The following is a 15,057-nucleotide window of genomic DNA, read 5'->3' as shown; positions in this document are numbered from 1 at the left end:
ATTTCCCACACATTTCTTCTCCCTTCTCTTATATTCCCTTTCACTATTATTTATATTCCCCAAATGAATGAGAACATAAAATGTTTGTCCTTCTCCGATTGACTTACTTCACTCAGCATAATACCTTCCAGTTCCATCCACGTTGAAGCAAATGGTGGGTATTTGTCGTTTCTAATGGCTGAGGAATATTCCATTGTATACATAAACCACATCTTCTTTATCCATTCATCTTTCGATGGACACCGAGGCTCCTTCCACAGTGTGGCTATTGTGGACATTGCTCCTAGAAACATCGGGGTGCAGGTGTCCTGGCGTTTCACTGCATCTGAATCTTTGGGGTGCAATTGCTGGGTCATAGGGAAGGTCTATTTTTAACTCTTTGAGGAACCTCCACACAGTTTTCCAGAGTGGCTGCACCAGTTCACATTCCCACCAACAGTGTAAGAGGGTTCCCTTTTCTCTGCATCCTCTCCAACATTTGTGGTTTCCTGCCTTGTTAAGGTTCCCCATTCTCACTAGTGTGAGGTGGGATCTCATTGTGGTTTTGATTTGTATTTCCTTGATTTGCCTCCTTTTTATTACAAAGAAAAACACTCCTAAATGAAAGGCATGGAATCCAGGTAGCAGGAAGCTGAGTAAAAATGACAGCTCATGTCCATTGAGTGCTGGCCACAAGCTGGATACTGTGCCCGGTGCTTTCTGTGTTGTAACTCATCCTCATAATAACTAGTGAAACAAAAATTATTAGCTCCATTTTGGAGATGGAGAAACTGAGGCAGGGGATAGGTTACCTTCTCCCATTGGCCGTAGAAGTGAGTACAAGTCACAGCACTAAAACCCAGGCAACCTGACCCCTGAGGCCTGTGCTCTGATGTTTATCTGGGCTCTAAGAGAGACAAATTTGCCACGAGGCAGAGGTGCTGGGCTCTGAGGGGAAGATGGCAGCAGATGTAAACAGACTGAGTGCTCTCTGGCTATTGGTCAGATCCTATAAGTAGTGCCTATAGCTTCACTCCTTTGGGATATATATTATTATCTGAGTGACTGTGTATGCAGAAGACCAGACAGGTTAAGTTCCTTTCCTAGAGTTGCCCCAGGGAGGTCAGCCACAGACCTGCATGGCCAGGGGATCCACCCCCGTGTTGGAGCTCTGGTCCCCTGCACCCTGCCCTCCTCCTCGTTTGTGGCACAGACCCAGTCAGATGAGACAGGGAGAGAGAGTATGTGCTCAGAAGAGAAGCTGGTTCATAGCAGCCACTGGCTGAGAGACAGATGTTGATCATCATCACCATCATCATTGTGATTACTTTCGCTGAGAATAAGGTGGATTGTTTCCCCTTAGTCAACACCTGTGATGTCTAGGAACCAAAACGGGGAACAGGATGTATAAATGTGAAGATATGAGCTACTGTGGAGATTCATGATCACGAAAGCTCAGGTTAAAATAAATTCTGAACAGGGGTGAGCAGACCTGAGCTTCCCGTGGCCACACCTTCCTCAGTCAAGTCAGATGGCCAGTTCTTCACTCCGCTTTAGTTTACTTCTCTTTATTAACATGAATAGTCATGAAATGCTTGATTGGAGTATCTCTTTAAATGTATTTTGAAAGCTTTTGAGGTCTGTGGGAGAGTTGTGAGAATAACATACACTTCATCCAGTTCCCCCACATCAACAATTTACACGGCTGTGCTAGGTTTGTCCAAACTACGGAGTCAGCATGGCTACAATACTATTCACTAAACTATAGGTTTATTCGGATCTTTCCAATTTTCTCACCATAGGTAGTTTTCTGCTCCAGGATACTACATTGCTTTTAGAAGCAACTATTTTGGCCAGGAAATTAAAGAGAACAAAAACTGTATTTTATCACTCAATTCAGTTCAGTTCAAATACTTCGAGCAGTGCACCTTGATGATTTCTACTGAACCAGATATGCAGTGAGAGTCTGCCAGGTATAAGGCATCACATCACATCTTTGGGATATAATAAGAGGAAAATTATTCAAGACTATATTCTAGCTGAAAATAGAATGCATGCCGAGAAAAACAATTAAACAGACTTTGAGAATTCAAAATAGAAGAGGGACTTTAAAGAAGAACGTGTTGAAAGAACAGTAAGATAAAACTAAGGGTTGACCCCCAGCAGCTGAGAAGCATCTCTGCCTTCTGTTTGAAAGGCTGTTTTTCCCCTAGGAGTGGATCTGACCTCACTGCGCCAGATGAAGCTTCAGAGACCAATGAGCATGCTAACGGATGTCAAACACTTCTTATCTGGTGGCGGAAATGTTGATGAGAAAAATGATGAAGGGGTAACGCTGGTAAGTCTATGTAACTGACTCTGAAATATTGCTTACATAGAGAATTTCAGTTGATTTCTACTACATAGAATTAGATACCATTAACTTGTAAAACTATCTTTTTTTCTGATTTAAAAGTACTACATATTTATTGTAAAAATCTTGAAAACACCTGAGTACCCAAAGAGCAAAACAAATCATGTATGTCACTGCTCAGAGAAATCCAGGGTTTCCAGGTTGGTGTATTTTCTTCAAGCCTTCCTTCAATGTATGTTTAAAATTTTAGAATAATTTTTGTGCATTACTTAGTGTGATTTTTGAAATAGAGCTTATAGGAGAATGTTTTCATTTTAATTTTAAAAGAAAAAATTATGGGTTACTCCAGTGAATGAATTTCTGAATCCAAGCAAAATCATGTCATTACTTTTTTTAAATATATAGCTGAAAGGCACAGTTGTGGTAATGTAAAAGAGAGTACAATTAAATTTGGATTAATTCTAATATAAGCATAATGTCTAATCATGAAAATAAAAATAATCATTTGGACTATAGACCCATAAAATGTACTTGAGCTGGGCATGCTGGTGTTAAAGTTAATTGTGGTGTATATAACGTATTGTGGCTCAGGGAAAAGATTGAGAAAAATTAAACTAGCAGATGGGAGTATGACCCTTGAAGCATGGGATATGTAGAAGTGTCTGGAACCAGAGATACTATTTTTACCATGGAAAAAATAAGATGTGAGGTTGAACACAGTGATGAGAGAAGTCACTAGTCTAAATGGGTAAAAGTGGTGTGAGACCTAGTACAATTTTAGATTTGTTAAATGCAAATCAATCACCTTGAGACATCCAATAGAATAATCTTCCTAGATATTGATTTTGGACTTTGAAATATAAATTTCAAAAGTCTATCAAAAACATAATGCAAAGTTATAATCAAAGAAAACAAAGCATGTTTAGAATTTATTGAAAAATCACACATTCAAATGGAAAAATATTGTAATTAACCTATTAAAGAGATATTTATTAATCACATCCTGTGAACAAAATAATAATGAACACCACAAAAGTCCTGTGTGGGCTCACATTTTGTTGTGGAGATACATAATATACAATATAAATGAGCTAAATATATAACAAAGGAGAAATAGTAAAGACAAAGACAATGACATGCTGAGTGTATTGTTGACATTTTAGAGACATACAGTTAAGATGTCACTGACAAAGAAATTCAAGTAATGACCTGAAAGAGGTCTGCACTCATTGCAGGTGTGCATGGGAGCATCCTAGGCTGAACATTGGTAGGTGCAAAGGCCCTGAGGCAGGTGTGTTGTAACTTGGAAATAGTACAGAGCTAAGCAGAATAAAGGAAAGGAGGGAGGTAGCTGGCCCAGATTGCACAGGGTCTGTGTACCTGTGTGAGGACTCTGTAGTTACTCTGTGATGGGAACACATCAGAGGGCTCTCAAGAGAGCCAGATATGGTCCTACTTCAGTTCTAAAAGCATCACTTTCTCTGACTGCTTTGTTAAGGATGGACTATCAAGGGGCAGGGCTGAAGCTGAGAGTTCAGTTAAGAGACTTTTCCGGTAATCCAATGGTTGGTGGTGTGGACCAGACAAAGCTGCAGGAAGCTGAGAAAGTGAGAAGTGGCTAACTTCTGTCTGCATGAAAAGAAGATCCACTGGGATTTCCTGATGGCCATGTGGTAGGAGAGAAAGGACGACTGCAGAATGATTCCACGTGTGTTTAAGCTTGAACAACTGGAGTGATAGAGTTGAGATTCAATGAGGAGAAGGCAGAGGACAAGGACAAAACGAGGTTAGAGCAGGAACAGCTTTGGAAACATAGAGCTACAGGTGCCCCTGAACCATCTTCTTGGAGATGTTGAGTTTGTGGTTGGATCCTGGAGTCTGGAACTCAGGAGCTGTCTGGACGGCAGAATCAATTTCGCAAACACTGACATCTATGTGACATTGAAAGCCTTGACCCTGGATGAAATCACAGATTTGATACAGAAGGAAGAAGAATTTTGGACCAAGCCATAGAGCTTAGGAAGAAGAGAACGATCCAGAAATGAGACTGGAGGGAGGAACTCCCAAGATGGGAGGAAAAGCAGAAGAATGAGATGTTTCAGGAGCCAAGGAACGCAAGTATGATGAGGAGGAAGATGAGGATAAGGAGGAAGTGGTTGACTATCAGATACCACTGAGGGGTCAAGTGATTGGAGATGGCGAATTGGCCATTGGATTTCATAATGTGGAGGTCACTGGTCTTCTCATCAGTGAGAAGAGAGAGGTGGGAGGCTCAAAATCTAGACTAGAGTGGGTAACGGTTCTTTTAACACTAATGTCTAACACAGAGCAGAAACCCAGTAGAACTTTGTTTCTCTGTTTGCCATCAAATATTACAACTTTATATTTCTTTTAAAAATACACTGCCAAATAAAAATAGTATGTTTCAAATACCACTAAACAAAAGGATCCACCTACTTCATTTGTGAAACTGTTGAATCAATAGAGAGCAATAAATTGCTATTGTGTTCAATCATCTTCAATTTTGACATTCTTTGTGACCTTTTTTTTATTGACCAGAGAGCATAAACGTTGCAAATAATTGTTTTGTAATAAATGATCATCTTTGAACTTTTTATAAGGAAAGTAACAGTGATCGGAAGTCAAGGAAGCTGTCCCTGGAAGATCACAGCATGTAGCAAGTGGCAGTTTAGATCAATTCTTGTGTCTGAATTGGTTAGACTATCATGTTAAGGACTGCCAACCCAGAGGTGTCCTCTGGATTGTGTGTTTCTGTCTCTTGTTGGTGGGAACAGTTGAGAAGACATTTGTTCACAAATTTCTAATCCTCAGTTGGAATATCATTGTGGTTCAAATTTAGGCATAATTTCCCACAAATTTAAGTTGTACAAAAAAGATAAAGCTACAATTAAAAAAAAAAAAGGCCTGTTACAGAGCATATGAAAATGGGTTCCTGAGTTCCAGCCCATATATGCTCTTCGAAGTTCTTCTTCGAGTTCCAACCCATACAGCTCAATCCTGCTGTAATGACTTTCAGATACATTATTAAGGTGCTAGTTCTTTACTCTTTTGTCACAGAATTTGATATATAATATCTGGCCTTGGGACACATTTACTTGGTTTGTTAGAAAAGAATTATTCATGATGTGCAAACATTAAGCAATTTTATTTTGTCTCCATTTGTTATTTCGGTGGTGCCAATTCATTCCTTACTTCTGGATTAAGGCTTAGCCAATGCCATCAGCTTTCTAGCCATTTTTAGGGAATAGACCCTTTATGGTTTTACTTTATGTCACAACACATAGCCTCAGTTTAGAGATCAGAGTGCCTGGTCCTATATAACCATGAAAAGTCCCAGCATGTATGAAGTCAGGGTTCACTGATCTTTTTTATGCCTTATTACCTTCTAAACCTCTGGTGTAGCCATGGATTCCATGTCAGAATTGTGTTTTTAATGTGACAAAGATGGTGCCTCGAATTACAAAGAAAGCCAGTTATATGGAAACATCATAATCCTAATATTAAAATTAAATTTGTGATATGTAATGCATGTGCTTCTTTATTAAGGCACTAAGTAACAGATATAACATTACCATGATTTTAAGAGTAGATTTGAAGGTGGGTGATATTTGGAGGTGTATGCTATGACAGCAATGTTATAGGAGCATATTTCTTTTGATGATAGCAACATAGGTGTGTAGCCTAGGTTCACTATTGAAGAATTTGCTAAATTTCAGTTGGAGCTAGAAAAAAAACTAATCATTTTTTAGTTAAAACCCAACCAAGTTTGCAAATCCCCTGAATCTCTCCATAGATCCTGCAGGGGCTGGTGGGCTCAGGTGTTGAGGACCCTGATTTTGTGAAATCTTGAACCTGCTGTGGCAGAGTGTTGCATCAGACTAGGGAGTCCATGGAAGGGAGGGCAGCCACGGACATCTGTTCCCCTCCAGCTGCTGCCTCTTCAGTGTCACCGAAGTTGAGAGAGAGGAGGGGAGGAGACAGATGGACAGGCAGAGACACAATGAAAGCTGGAAGGTTTTGACTTGACCTTCCTTGGGAGAGTGTCCTGCTCTCTGGGCAAGAAGCTGACCCCTTCGCTTGTGAGGATGTGGATGTTCTTCAGATGTCACCTCTCCACCGCCCATCGCTGGGAACCTCCAGATGGTCCTTGACACCTGCCTCAGCTCTGGGGAATCAGGGGCACCCCAGCCTGTCTCTGCTGAGCCAAGCTTGCTCTTCAGGCATCCACCTGAAATAGAACTGAAAATGAACATGGCTTGTCCCTGGAAAAACCTCCCTGTGTTTGCTTTTTGCCCATGAAAACTCATGAGTGCAGATGGATGCCAGTGTACCAGTGACTCCCCATCCCTGCACACTGAAGCAGAGAACCACACTACTTCTTGCCCTATGCTCTTTCTAATCAGGAATCAAAACCGGTAACAGTGTCTCTGCCAAACTCCCAGGGACACGTGACTTCTGTCAGTGGTCACCAAAGCCAAGCTCTCTTGACTTGGATTAGGGAGAAATCCAGCCCCCCCCCCACACACACACAAAAATTTCCCACATGTTCAGTCAGTCAGTCTTATCTCTCATTATGCCCTCAGTTTAGAGGTAGAGCTCGCAAGAAATCTAGGCAGGGATGCCTGGCTGGCTCAGTAGGTAGAGCATGCAGCTCTTGATTCTAGGGTTGTAAGTTCCAGCCCCATGTTGGGCGTGGGTGTAGACTCCTTAAAAAAATAAAACATTTTAAAAAAGTAAGTCAGCTTTTGGACAGCTGTTTTCAAATGTCCATATGTGGTCTCACTTTTAGATATGTACTATCTTCATAGTGAAAACTGTGGTGAGAAAAATCCTCTGTTAATCTATTATAAGACTAGAATTGGAGAAAATTTGAAGTTATTGGTTCAAAATTGGGACTAATTCCTATAGGCATTTGAAGAGCTATTCCTCAAGATTGATTTTCATTTACTCCCCACATAATTTTCATCAGTATTTGACATGAACCTCAGAGTGACCTTCCAGCGGTAGAGTGGCAGGGGTCACACATCGTAAATAAGACCGCATTCAATGGAAATATATTTTAAATTTTACACATAGATTCTTTGTAAAAATTAGATTCACAAGAATAAGACTGAGTGAGTGACTTAACAATGAAGACCCAGGTTCCATGTTACACAATCAAAAGGGGTTAAATCTGGGTGGTGAAAGCTCTTCCAACATACAAATGGGGGAAAAAACAGAAAGGGAAATACTGAGATCATTGACTACAACAAAAATTAAAATGAACATTTATGCCTCAAATAATGAGCCCAATGAAGAGGCAGTTAATAAACCAGGAATAATACTTGCAACAGGTCTTTCGAAGTGTTAATAGTTTTAAAATATTACGTAGATTCATATGAACGAAAAAGATCATCTGTCAATAGAAAACTAATACAATCAATTCACCAAAGAAAATACAACTACCCTATAAATACATCAAAGAGACCCACTGGTAGGACTTAAGCACATTGAAATTATTTGCAGTCATTTTAAAAATAAGCAGTGCTGAAGACCAGAAAGCTTAGTGTCTGTGAGGGACAGTCCCTCCACACACTGCTGGATGGGGTGTGAATTGGCACCAACATCCTGGAACTCGGTGCGGCAGGGTATGTAAATATGTTGAAAGAATGTTCATTATTTTAGAATAACTGTTCTATTTCTGGGAATTTATTAGAAGAAAATACCAGAGAAGCAGATATAGGGATTATCCACACAAAAATACAGCAAATACATAAAAGCCCAATAATTAGGAACTGGTCAGGTAGGATGATCCTCAGTCTGAGCTCCATCACTTCACAGATGTGACTTCTGCTGGTTGATCATTCTCTCTGTCTTGACCCTAGCCCCTCCCACCACCTATATGAGGAAAACGCTGTTTCCATGAGGAACGCACTACCGCAGACTTCTAACTGGGGTCTGGGACTCTTGTGTGTTTTCACATCTGAAAGGTTCTGGGACCTGAGGATGGTTTTGATGAGTAGAAGGAGGCTACACGCCATGCTTAATACACACCACTGTGCCTTCACGGCTAGTGTGCCCGGGGAACGCTGAAGCAAGTGTGTAAATGGTGTGCATCTTCCAGAGTCGGATGTTCTAATACAAGATAAGGAAACTGTTGGGGAGGGGGTGGTTTACAGGAAGAAGAAAGATGCTGTATTTAAACCAATAAATAACATACCAATAAATAACATACCAATAAATAACAAACCAAGGTTTGTTAGAAGCACTAGTATTGTGCTCTTACCCTGGTGGCCTGGCCAGCTCGGGTGTCCACTGCCCTTTGCTGTTTCAGAGTATCAGTGCTGGAGAATGCAGAAGAACATAGCTTCAGCCCATGGGGCCAGGCTCCCCTGGGCCAGTTGCCTACATTAACTCATCCCAGCTTTTGCAGCTGCAAAACCAGGACAGTGATAACTGATCCCAGGCTGTATAGGCTAGGGGGAATAATGATAACTTTTAGGGGCGGTGTTTGCGAAGCTGCTCTGAAACCTTGTCCTGCCTTGTAACTAGATAGGTGATTTCCAACTTGCCGTAATTTTCCAGAACTGTCCTTTTGCAATTGTCCTTCCAAGAAGCTGCTAATTGTCTACAGAAACAACAGCTGCCTCTGTGTTTCTCATAAGACCCCATAAAATAGCAGGAGAGGAGTAATCTAAGACACCACAGTGATAAGCACTTTCACGCTTTGGTGCCTAACATCTTCCAGCAAATGTCAGGACAGGGCAGGGATATAACTTCATTTCAGAAAACAGACATTTTTTAAGCTCTAACTTAGTGATGAGAAATGTCCCCTGGGGTGTCTGGAGGCTTGTTTATGGATTCAGAAGTTGAATGCCTGTAGAATCAAGGTAAAGGCTCTAAGCTCTTAATATTTTACTCTGATGAATTTTTAAAATTCTGTTATCTCTTGTAAAGAAGTAGAAAGACTCAAAGTCAGGGGTTTTTGCTGTCCTTTTGAGATTACCTAGGATTGAATTTGTCTGCCTCCAGAGGTGTCACTGGGAGCTCATGCTTTGGATTGCTTTTCTACCCAGTGAGCCAAGACTTTCCTTCTAGTCTTTTCCTTGAAAACAGTGCCTGAGATGGCGGGACCCGGAGTTAGGCTGAATTTGAAATGGTAGAACCCAATTTTTGCCCCGTGGAAAGCAAGTCTTCTCATTGAGGAATTTATCCTTAATGACAAGTGAACTTGCCTTTGTGACTATCAGGTGCTAAGCAACAAATGGACAGCTCTTGGTGCAGTTTTGTATTAAAAGTGGAAACCTTCCCAGATACAGATGTTACTGCACACAGATCAGAGTAACCTTTGAATCATTATCTGATCATTCAAGTAATGTAGACTAAATTTAGGAGCAAGTGAAAGTTTGGTTTTCTAGGAGAACAGATGTATAAAGTTATATTTTTCTAAGAAACTTGTGGGTATTTTATTCTTGGGACTGTTGGCGAGACTATTAACAAGGTAAATTCTTTGTTTAACGAGGTATGAGAAGATTGATATGAAACAATCTCTTAATGTTTATGCCTTAAATTAGACAAATATATTTGTTCTTTCGGTGCAATGAAGTATCAGAAATAAGCATGGAAGTACACGCTATATATTTAAAGAGCATGATTAAGTCCAAAGGTGGAAAAGCAAATGTTTTTGCTGAATGTTATTAATATATATGTACACGTATTTAATAAGTCCTTTGACTTTATTGTAATTTTATCTTTGTAATAAAAACAGACAGAAAGCTACAAAAATCCAATGCTACAAAACCAAGAAGAAATCATTGGTTTTACTACTTTTGTATTCTTTTTTCTTTTTCCTTCTTCATAGCTTCATATTAAGATGTTCATGAAATCAATTAAGTAGTTACTAAATAACATAATTAAATTGGGTATGATGATCATTTACTTACAAATCAAGGCTGCTGTGTTAGAAACAGGAATTATCTCATCTGAAAGTCCAAATCATTCTCCAAACCCAGATCTCCTCATTACAATGAGCATGCTCCTAGGGCTTCATGCTTGAACCTCAGGTTGCATTTGCAAACTAAACTGGGAGCGTGTTCAAGTGACAGGTGCATGATCATTTTAGGTCCAGCAGGATTAACTTATCTGGTGTGCCTGCCCCATTACCTGTTCCAGAGCATCAAAATGTTCACATTTCCTGCTGTCATTTATGTCCTCGAATCTCCTCCAGTCACATCAAATACAGGGCTAGAATTTCAGAGCCACTCACTACATGTTTGACTTTTGGGCAAGACATGGTAAAGCGATCAATTATTGTATTTTGTATTTAAAAGTATTCAGATTATAGTAGAAAGGATGCCACAGAGGGAAATTGAAATTATATGAAAAAGTGTTCAAAGTCAGAAGGAAAATAATAATGAAGCCATAAACTTTTGTTTAAAGAACAATGATGTCCACTTATATTAAAAAAACAAAAATGCAAAGAACAATGATGTCCACTTATATTAAAAAATAAAATGCATGTATGTTCTTTTTTAAAAGTTATTTTTAGATTTAATATTTTATTAGCTCTCTTTAAACCACTGAATAAATTGTTTCGATGTTCCTGATTTTTTAAAGTTACATAAGAAAATATTTCTTTATTGCAGTTACATATGGCATGTGCAAGTGGCTACAAGGAGGTGGTGTCTCTTCTCCTCGAACATGGCGGAGACCTCAATATAGCAGATAATCAATACTGGACACCACTCCATTTGGCAGCAAAGTATGGCCAGGTAAAGTGATCTCCTAAATTATTTTTAAAAAATAATTATACAATTAATGCATCATTTCATATTTAATTTTTTTATTTCAAATTTATGTACTGGTCAGTATGAAATTTAACTTTTAATGGCATTCTATTAGTCAACAAATATTTTTTATGGTTGAAAGAAAACATGTTTTAGAAGAATACATAAAACATACATTCCTTGGGAATCTGCATATTAGTCAAAATTGTTGGAGAAATAATACAAATTCATAAATATTTTTCATATAATGGACTTATTATTTCTTAAGGTTCTATAGTCCTCATTTAGTTTATAATTTAATGAATTGTTAATAATTCTATTTGTTCTCTATAGTTAGTAGAAGTAAAGCAAAATTACATTTTATGTTTTAGTCTTTCATTCTAAATTATATTTCATCTTAATGAATGAGGAATTAATAGCAGATTTTTTTCCCTCTGAATTGATTTTTGGCCATAGCTAATACAACTTGAGTTAGTATCGTGCAAATTACTCTCTCACCAGGTACCATTATATTATAAGGAGGAAGCAAACTGACTTTTAAACAATTTTATGTGGCTGAATGTGACAGCAGTGTTTATAATAACTGATTAATATTGAAATCTATTTATTCAACACACAGTATTCTGTGCTGGAGAAAGCCTGAGTAATTCTATTTTAGAAGAGAATTCATTGTTACATAAATATGGAGTCTTGGGTTAAACTTGTTGATTCTCAAACCTTGGCCTGGGGATAACAATCATACCCATTAAGTTCATAGTAAGTTAAGTCTCTTAAGTACTAACTGGTATGCAAAATACCGATCATAAAATCTGAGTACTGTAGTTGAAATAATTGAAACCATTTGCATTTCACACTACTTTTTAAGACTTTTAAAATTTATTTATTTGGGAGAGAGAGAGAAAGAGAGAGAGTGTGAGCATGAGCAGGGAGGGAGGGCCAGAGGAAGAGAGAGAAGCAGGCTTTCTGCTGAGTAGGGACCCCGATTCCAGGGCTTGATCCCACAACCCTAGGATCATGACCTGAGCTGAAGGCAGCTGCTTAACAAATTGAGCCACCTAAGTGCCCTGCATTTTATGCATTTTAGAAAAAAACCATTGTTTAGGAAAAGTCTTTCAAAATAATAAAAGCATTATTTGCTTTGACAACATTTGCTGTGTGAAAAGGTTCATTCCTTCAATCAGTGTTTCTAACAAGTTCTTTATTAAGTTCCCCAAACTGTGTTTTAATCAAGTGAATGTGTGAGTAAATGGATAGGTTAAGGGCACGAGGCTGTAGGTGGCTGAAGTTGTTGGTCCCAGGAGTCCAGGAGCCCCAGGTCCTCCCAGTAGATCATAGGAGTATTGGGGAATCAGTAACCTTGGTACACACATTGGTGCTGCATTTCTAGCCCCCTACTGCACTGGAGGATGCTGGGTGTGAGGTTTTGTCTTTAGTAAAAAGTAGAGAAGCACACATAGAACAAGTATGGTTTTCTAGAACACAACCTGTTAGTCTGTGCTGAAGAAATGGTAATCAGTGAATTATCAGAACGTGCTCATCATAGTCAGGGCTCCCTCTGGAAGGAGCTAAATCTGCAAGGGAGCAAGAGCTTGGTAAATGCGACAGAATGCTACTTATTACAACTCAATTAAGGGTTTCATTTTACCCAATTTTTCTGACTGGACTTTTAGATTTTGGATCAAGAATCCTTTCAAAGAATACAAATTGGTTCCATTTAACCACTTTCATAAGATAATGTTCTCTGGGGGAATTGGGCTAGATTTAACAGGTTTTATTTAAAGACATGCCTTGGACAAAATATATCACTATTTCTGTTATTAGAAATTTAAATAATTTTTATCAGAAGCTGGTGTGTGGTTTTTGTTTTATTTGATTGCACGACAAATGAAATATTTGGTATGAGGTGGTGTATTTTATTTGTTGCTGTATTTTTTGGTTCTGTGGTTTCTATTTTTTTAAAATTGAAACTTCTGTGTCTTTGATGGAATTTCCTATTTTTTTCATTTGTTTTGGAAGGATTTGTAGTTGTTTGTTGAAGCATTCTTATGAGAGCTGCTTTACCATCATCATCAGATGATTCTGGCATGATTCATCTTGTTGTCATCATCCTTTCTCAATCAAGCTGTGACTTCCTGATCTTGGTGTGACAAGTGATTTTTTAATTGCATTTTGGAAACTTCAGCTATTGTGTTAGGAGAGTCTTGGTCTTCTATAAATCTATTTTAGTCAGCCTGTGTAAGTTTGGCAAGCAGGACCTGGTCTAGTCCAATGGGTTGTGGTTCCAATGAGAGGTTAATTTTCAGACACTTTGAGGTGCCATTTTGGTCCACTTGGCTTATCTGGTGTCCCTGGGGTTCTCACTGCTTTCTTCTAGTGCCCCCAAAGGGGTGGAAGAGGTTTTCCCATGCGAGACTACTTCTTGTCTCGGGGTGAGGTGAGGGATTTCCACAGAGGCAAAAGAATTTTATGGCTGGGGGCCTGTTGTGGTCGTATGCTCCCTCTTGTACCTGCCTCCTCCCAGCTACTTTTGCCTCTCATCGGGGAGAGGAGTCTCAGCTCCATGGAAGAAGAGTGCTTGCCATGGCACTTCATATTAGCAGATCCTGGTGCTGGACTCACCTGAAGTTGTCTGAGGGACACAGTTGGAATGTGGGAGGGATGCATCAACCAAGCCCTCTTCTGCCACTAAGTTGGGCTGGGAAATACCAGTCTGGGCCAAACTTTGATTGGGTGAGGTTCCTGTCTGTGGTTCCTCCCATTTTCAGGTCCTGAGCCAGTTTACCTTACTCCTTCCCTCTTCAGAGTCCTTGGGTTTACTGTAATTAGCAGGGAAGATCAAGAAAGAGCCATTCTAAGTTGGAATGTTTTAAAACAGCTGCTCTGTTCCAAAAGAACTCCTTACTTCTGAAAGCATCCTGAAGCTTAATAAAGAGTGACAAAAGAAAGTTAATTTATGATTATTTTCACATGAAACCCATCTGTGGGCAGAAGAGAAATGGAGATGCATTTATGCAACTTCTATTCTAAAATGTCTCCTGGGATTTTTGATTCTGTGTGTTGAACATGTCTCAATGTGACTGAATATTACTGACTCATATTTTGAAAGAATATCTAGATGTTTCTGTTCCACTTCCTGGAAGCTATATTGCTAAGGCAGCAAGAATTAGCACTGTCAGAAATTACATCCATTAGGCAATAGGATGGAGCTCCAGATCCTTTTTCCAGTAGTGTGCCTGTGATGTTAGAGGACAGGATTTCTGTGTGAAAATAAGGAATTGACTTTTCAGGGGTACACAGGAAACTCTACAGAAATGGGAAGTTTTACCCAAGAACCTACATTTTTAAAATAAGATTTTATTTATTTATTCATAAGAGACACACAGAGAGAGGCAGAGACAGAGGCAGAGGGAGAAGCTGACTCCTTGTGGGGAGCCTGATGTGGGACTCGATCCTAGGACCCCAGGATGACATTCTGAGCCGAAGGCAGATGCTCAACCACTGAGCCACCCAAGTACCCCAAGAAACTACATTTTTAAAGTGCCTACCATTGAGCTTTATTATAGGATCCTGTTAAAAAACAGGATCAGAGTCTGATAAAATTTGTATCATGGAAAGAGACATTTTATATAACCATGACACAAGACTAATGAATATATTAAACTAATAAGATGGGTTGGCTATATGGTTTAAAAATATGGCATTTGGTTTTAGTAATGAAAGTAGATTTTTTAAAATTTATTTATTTATTTATTTATGATAGTCACAGAGAGAGAGAGAGAGGCAGAGATACAGGCAGAGGGAGAAGCAGGCTCCATGCACGTGGAGCCTGATGTGGGATTCGATCCCGGGTCTCCAGGATCGCGCCCTGGGCCAAAGGCAGGCGCCAAACCGCTGCGCCACCCAGGGATCCCTGAAAGTAGATTTTTTAAAAGGATTTTA

General features: G+C 39.3%; 1 protein-coding gene across 1 annotated transcript in view; it reads left to right on the top strand.

The window, feature by feature from the left end:
* MYO16 (myosin XVI) overlaps nucleotides 1-15,057 on the top strand; it is a 451,497-nt gene that overhangs the window by 93,444 nt on the left and 342,996 nt on the right. Inside the window, exons 5-6 of the mRNA XM_041730888.1 lie at nucleotides 2,193-2,317; nucleotides 10,978-11,103. Of these exons, the coding sequence (XP_041586822.1) occupies nucleotides 2,193-2,317; nucleotides 10,978-11,103 (251 nt within the window). The remainder of the gene's footprint in view (nucleotides 1-2,192; nucleotides 2,318-10,977; nucleotides 11,104-15,057) is intronic.

This window comes from Vulpes lagopus, chromosome 16 (genome assembly GCF_018345385.1).
Source record: "Vulpes lagopus strain Blue_001 chromosome 16, ASM1834538v1, whole genome shotgun sequence".
NCBI lineage: Eukaryota > Metazoa > Chordata > Mammalia > Carnivora > Canidae > Vulpes > Vulpes lagopus.
The sequence above is the reverse complement of the archived record's forward strand: the minus strand, read 5'-3'. Positions and strand labels throughout refer to the sequence as shown.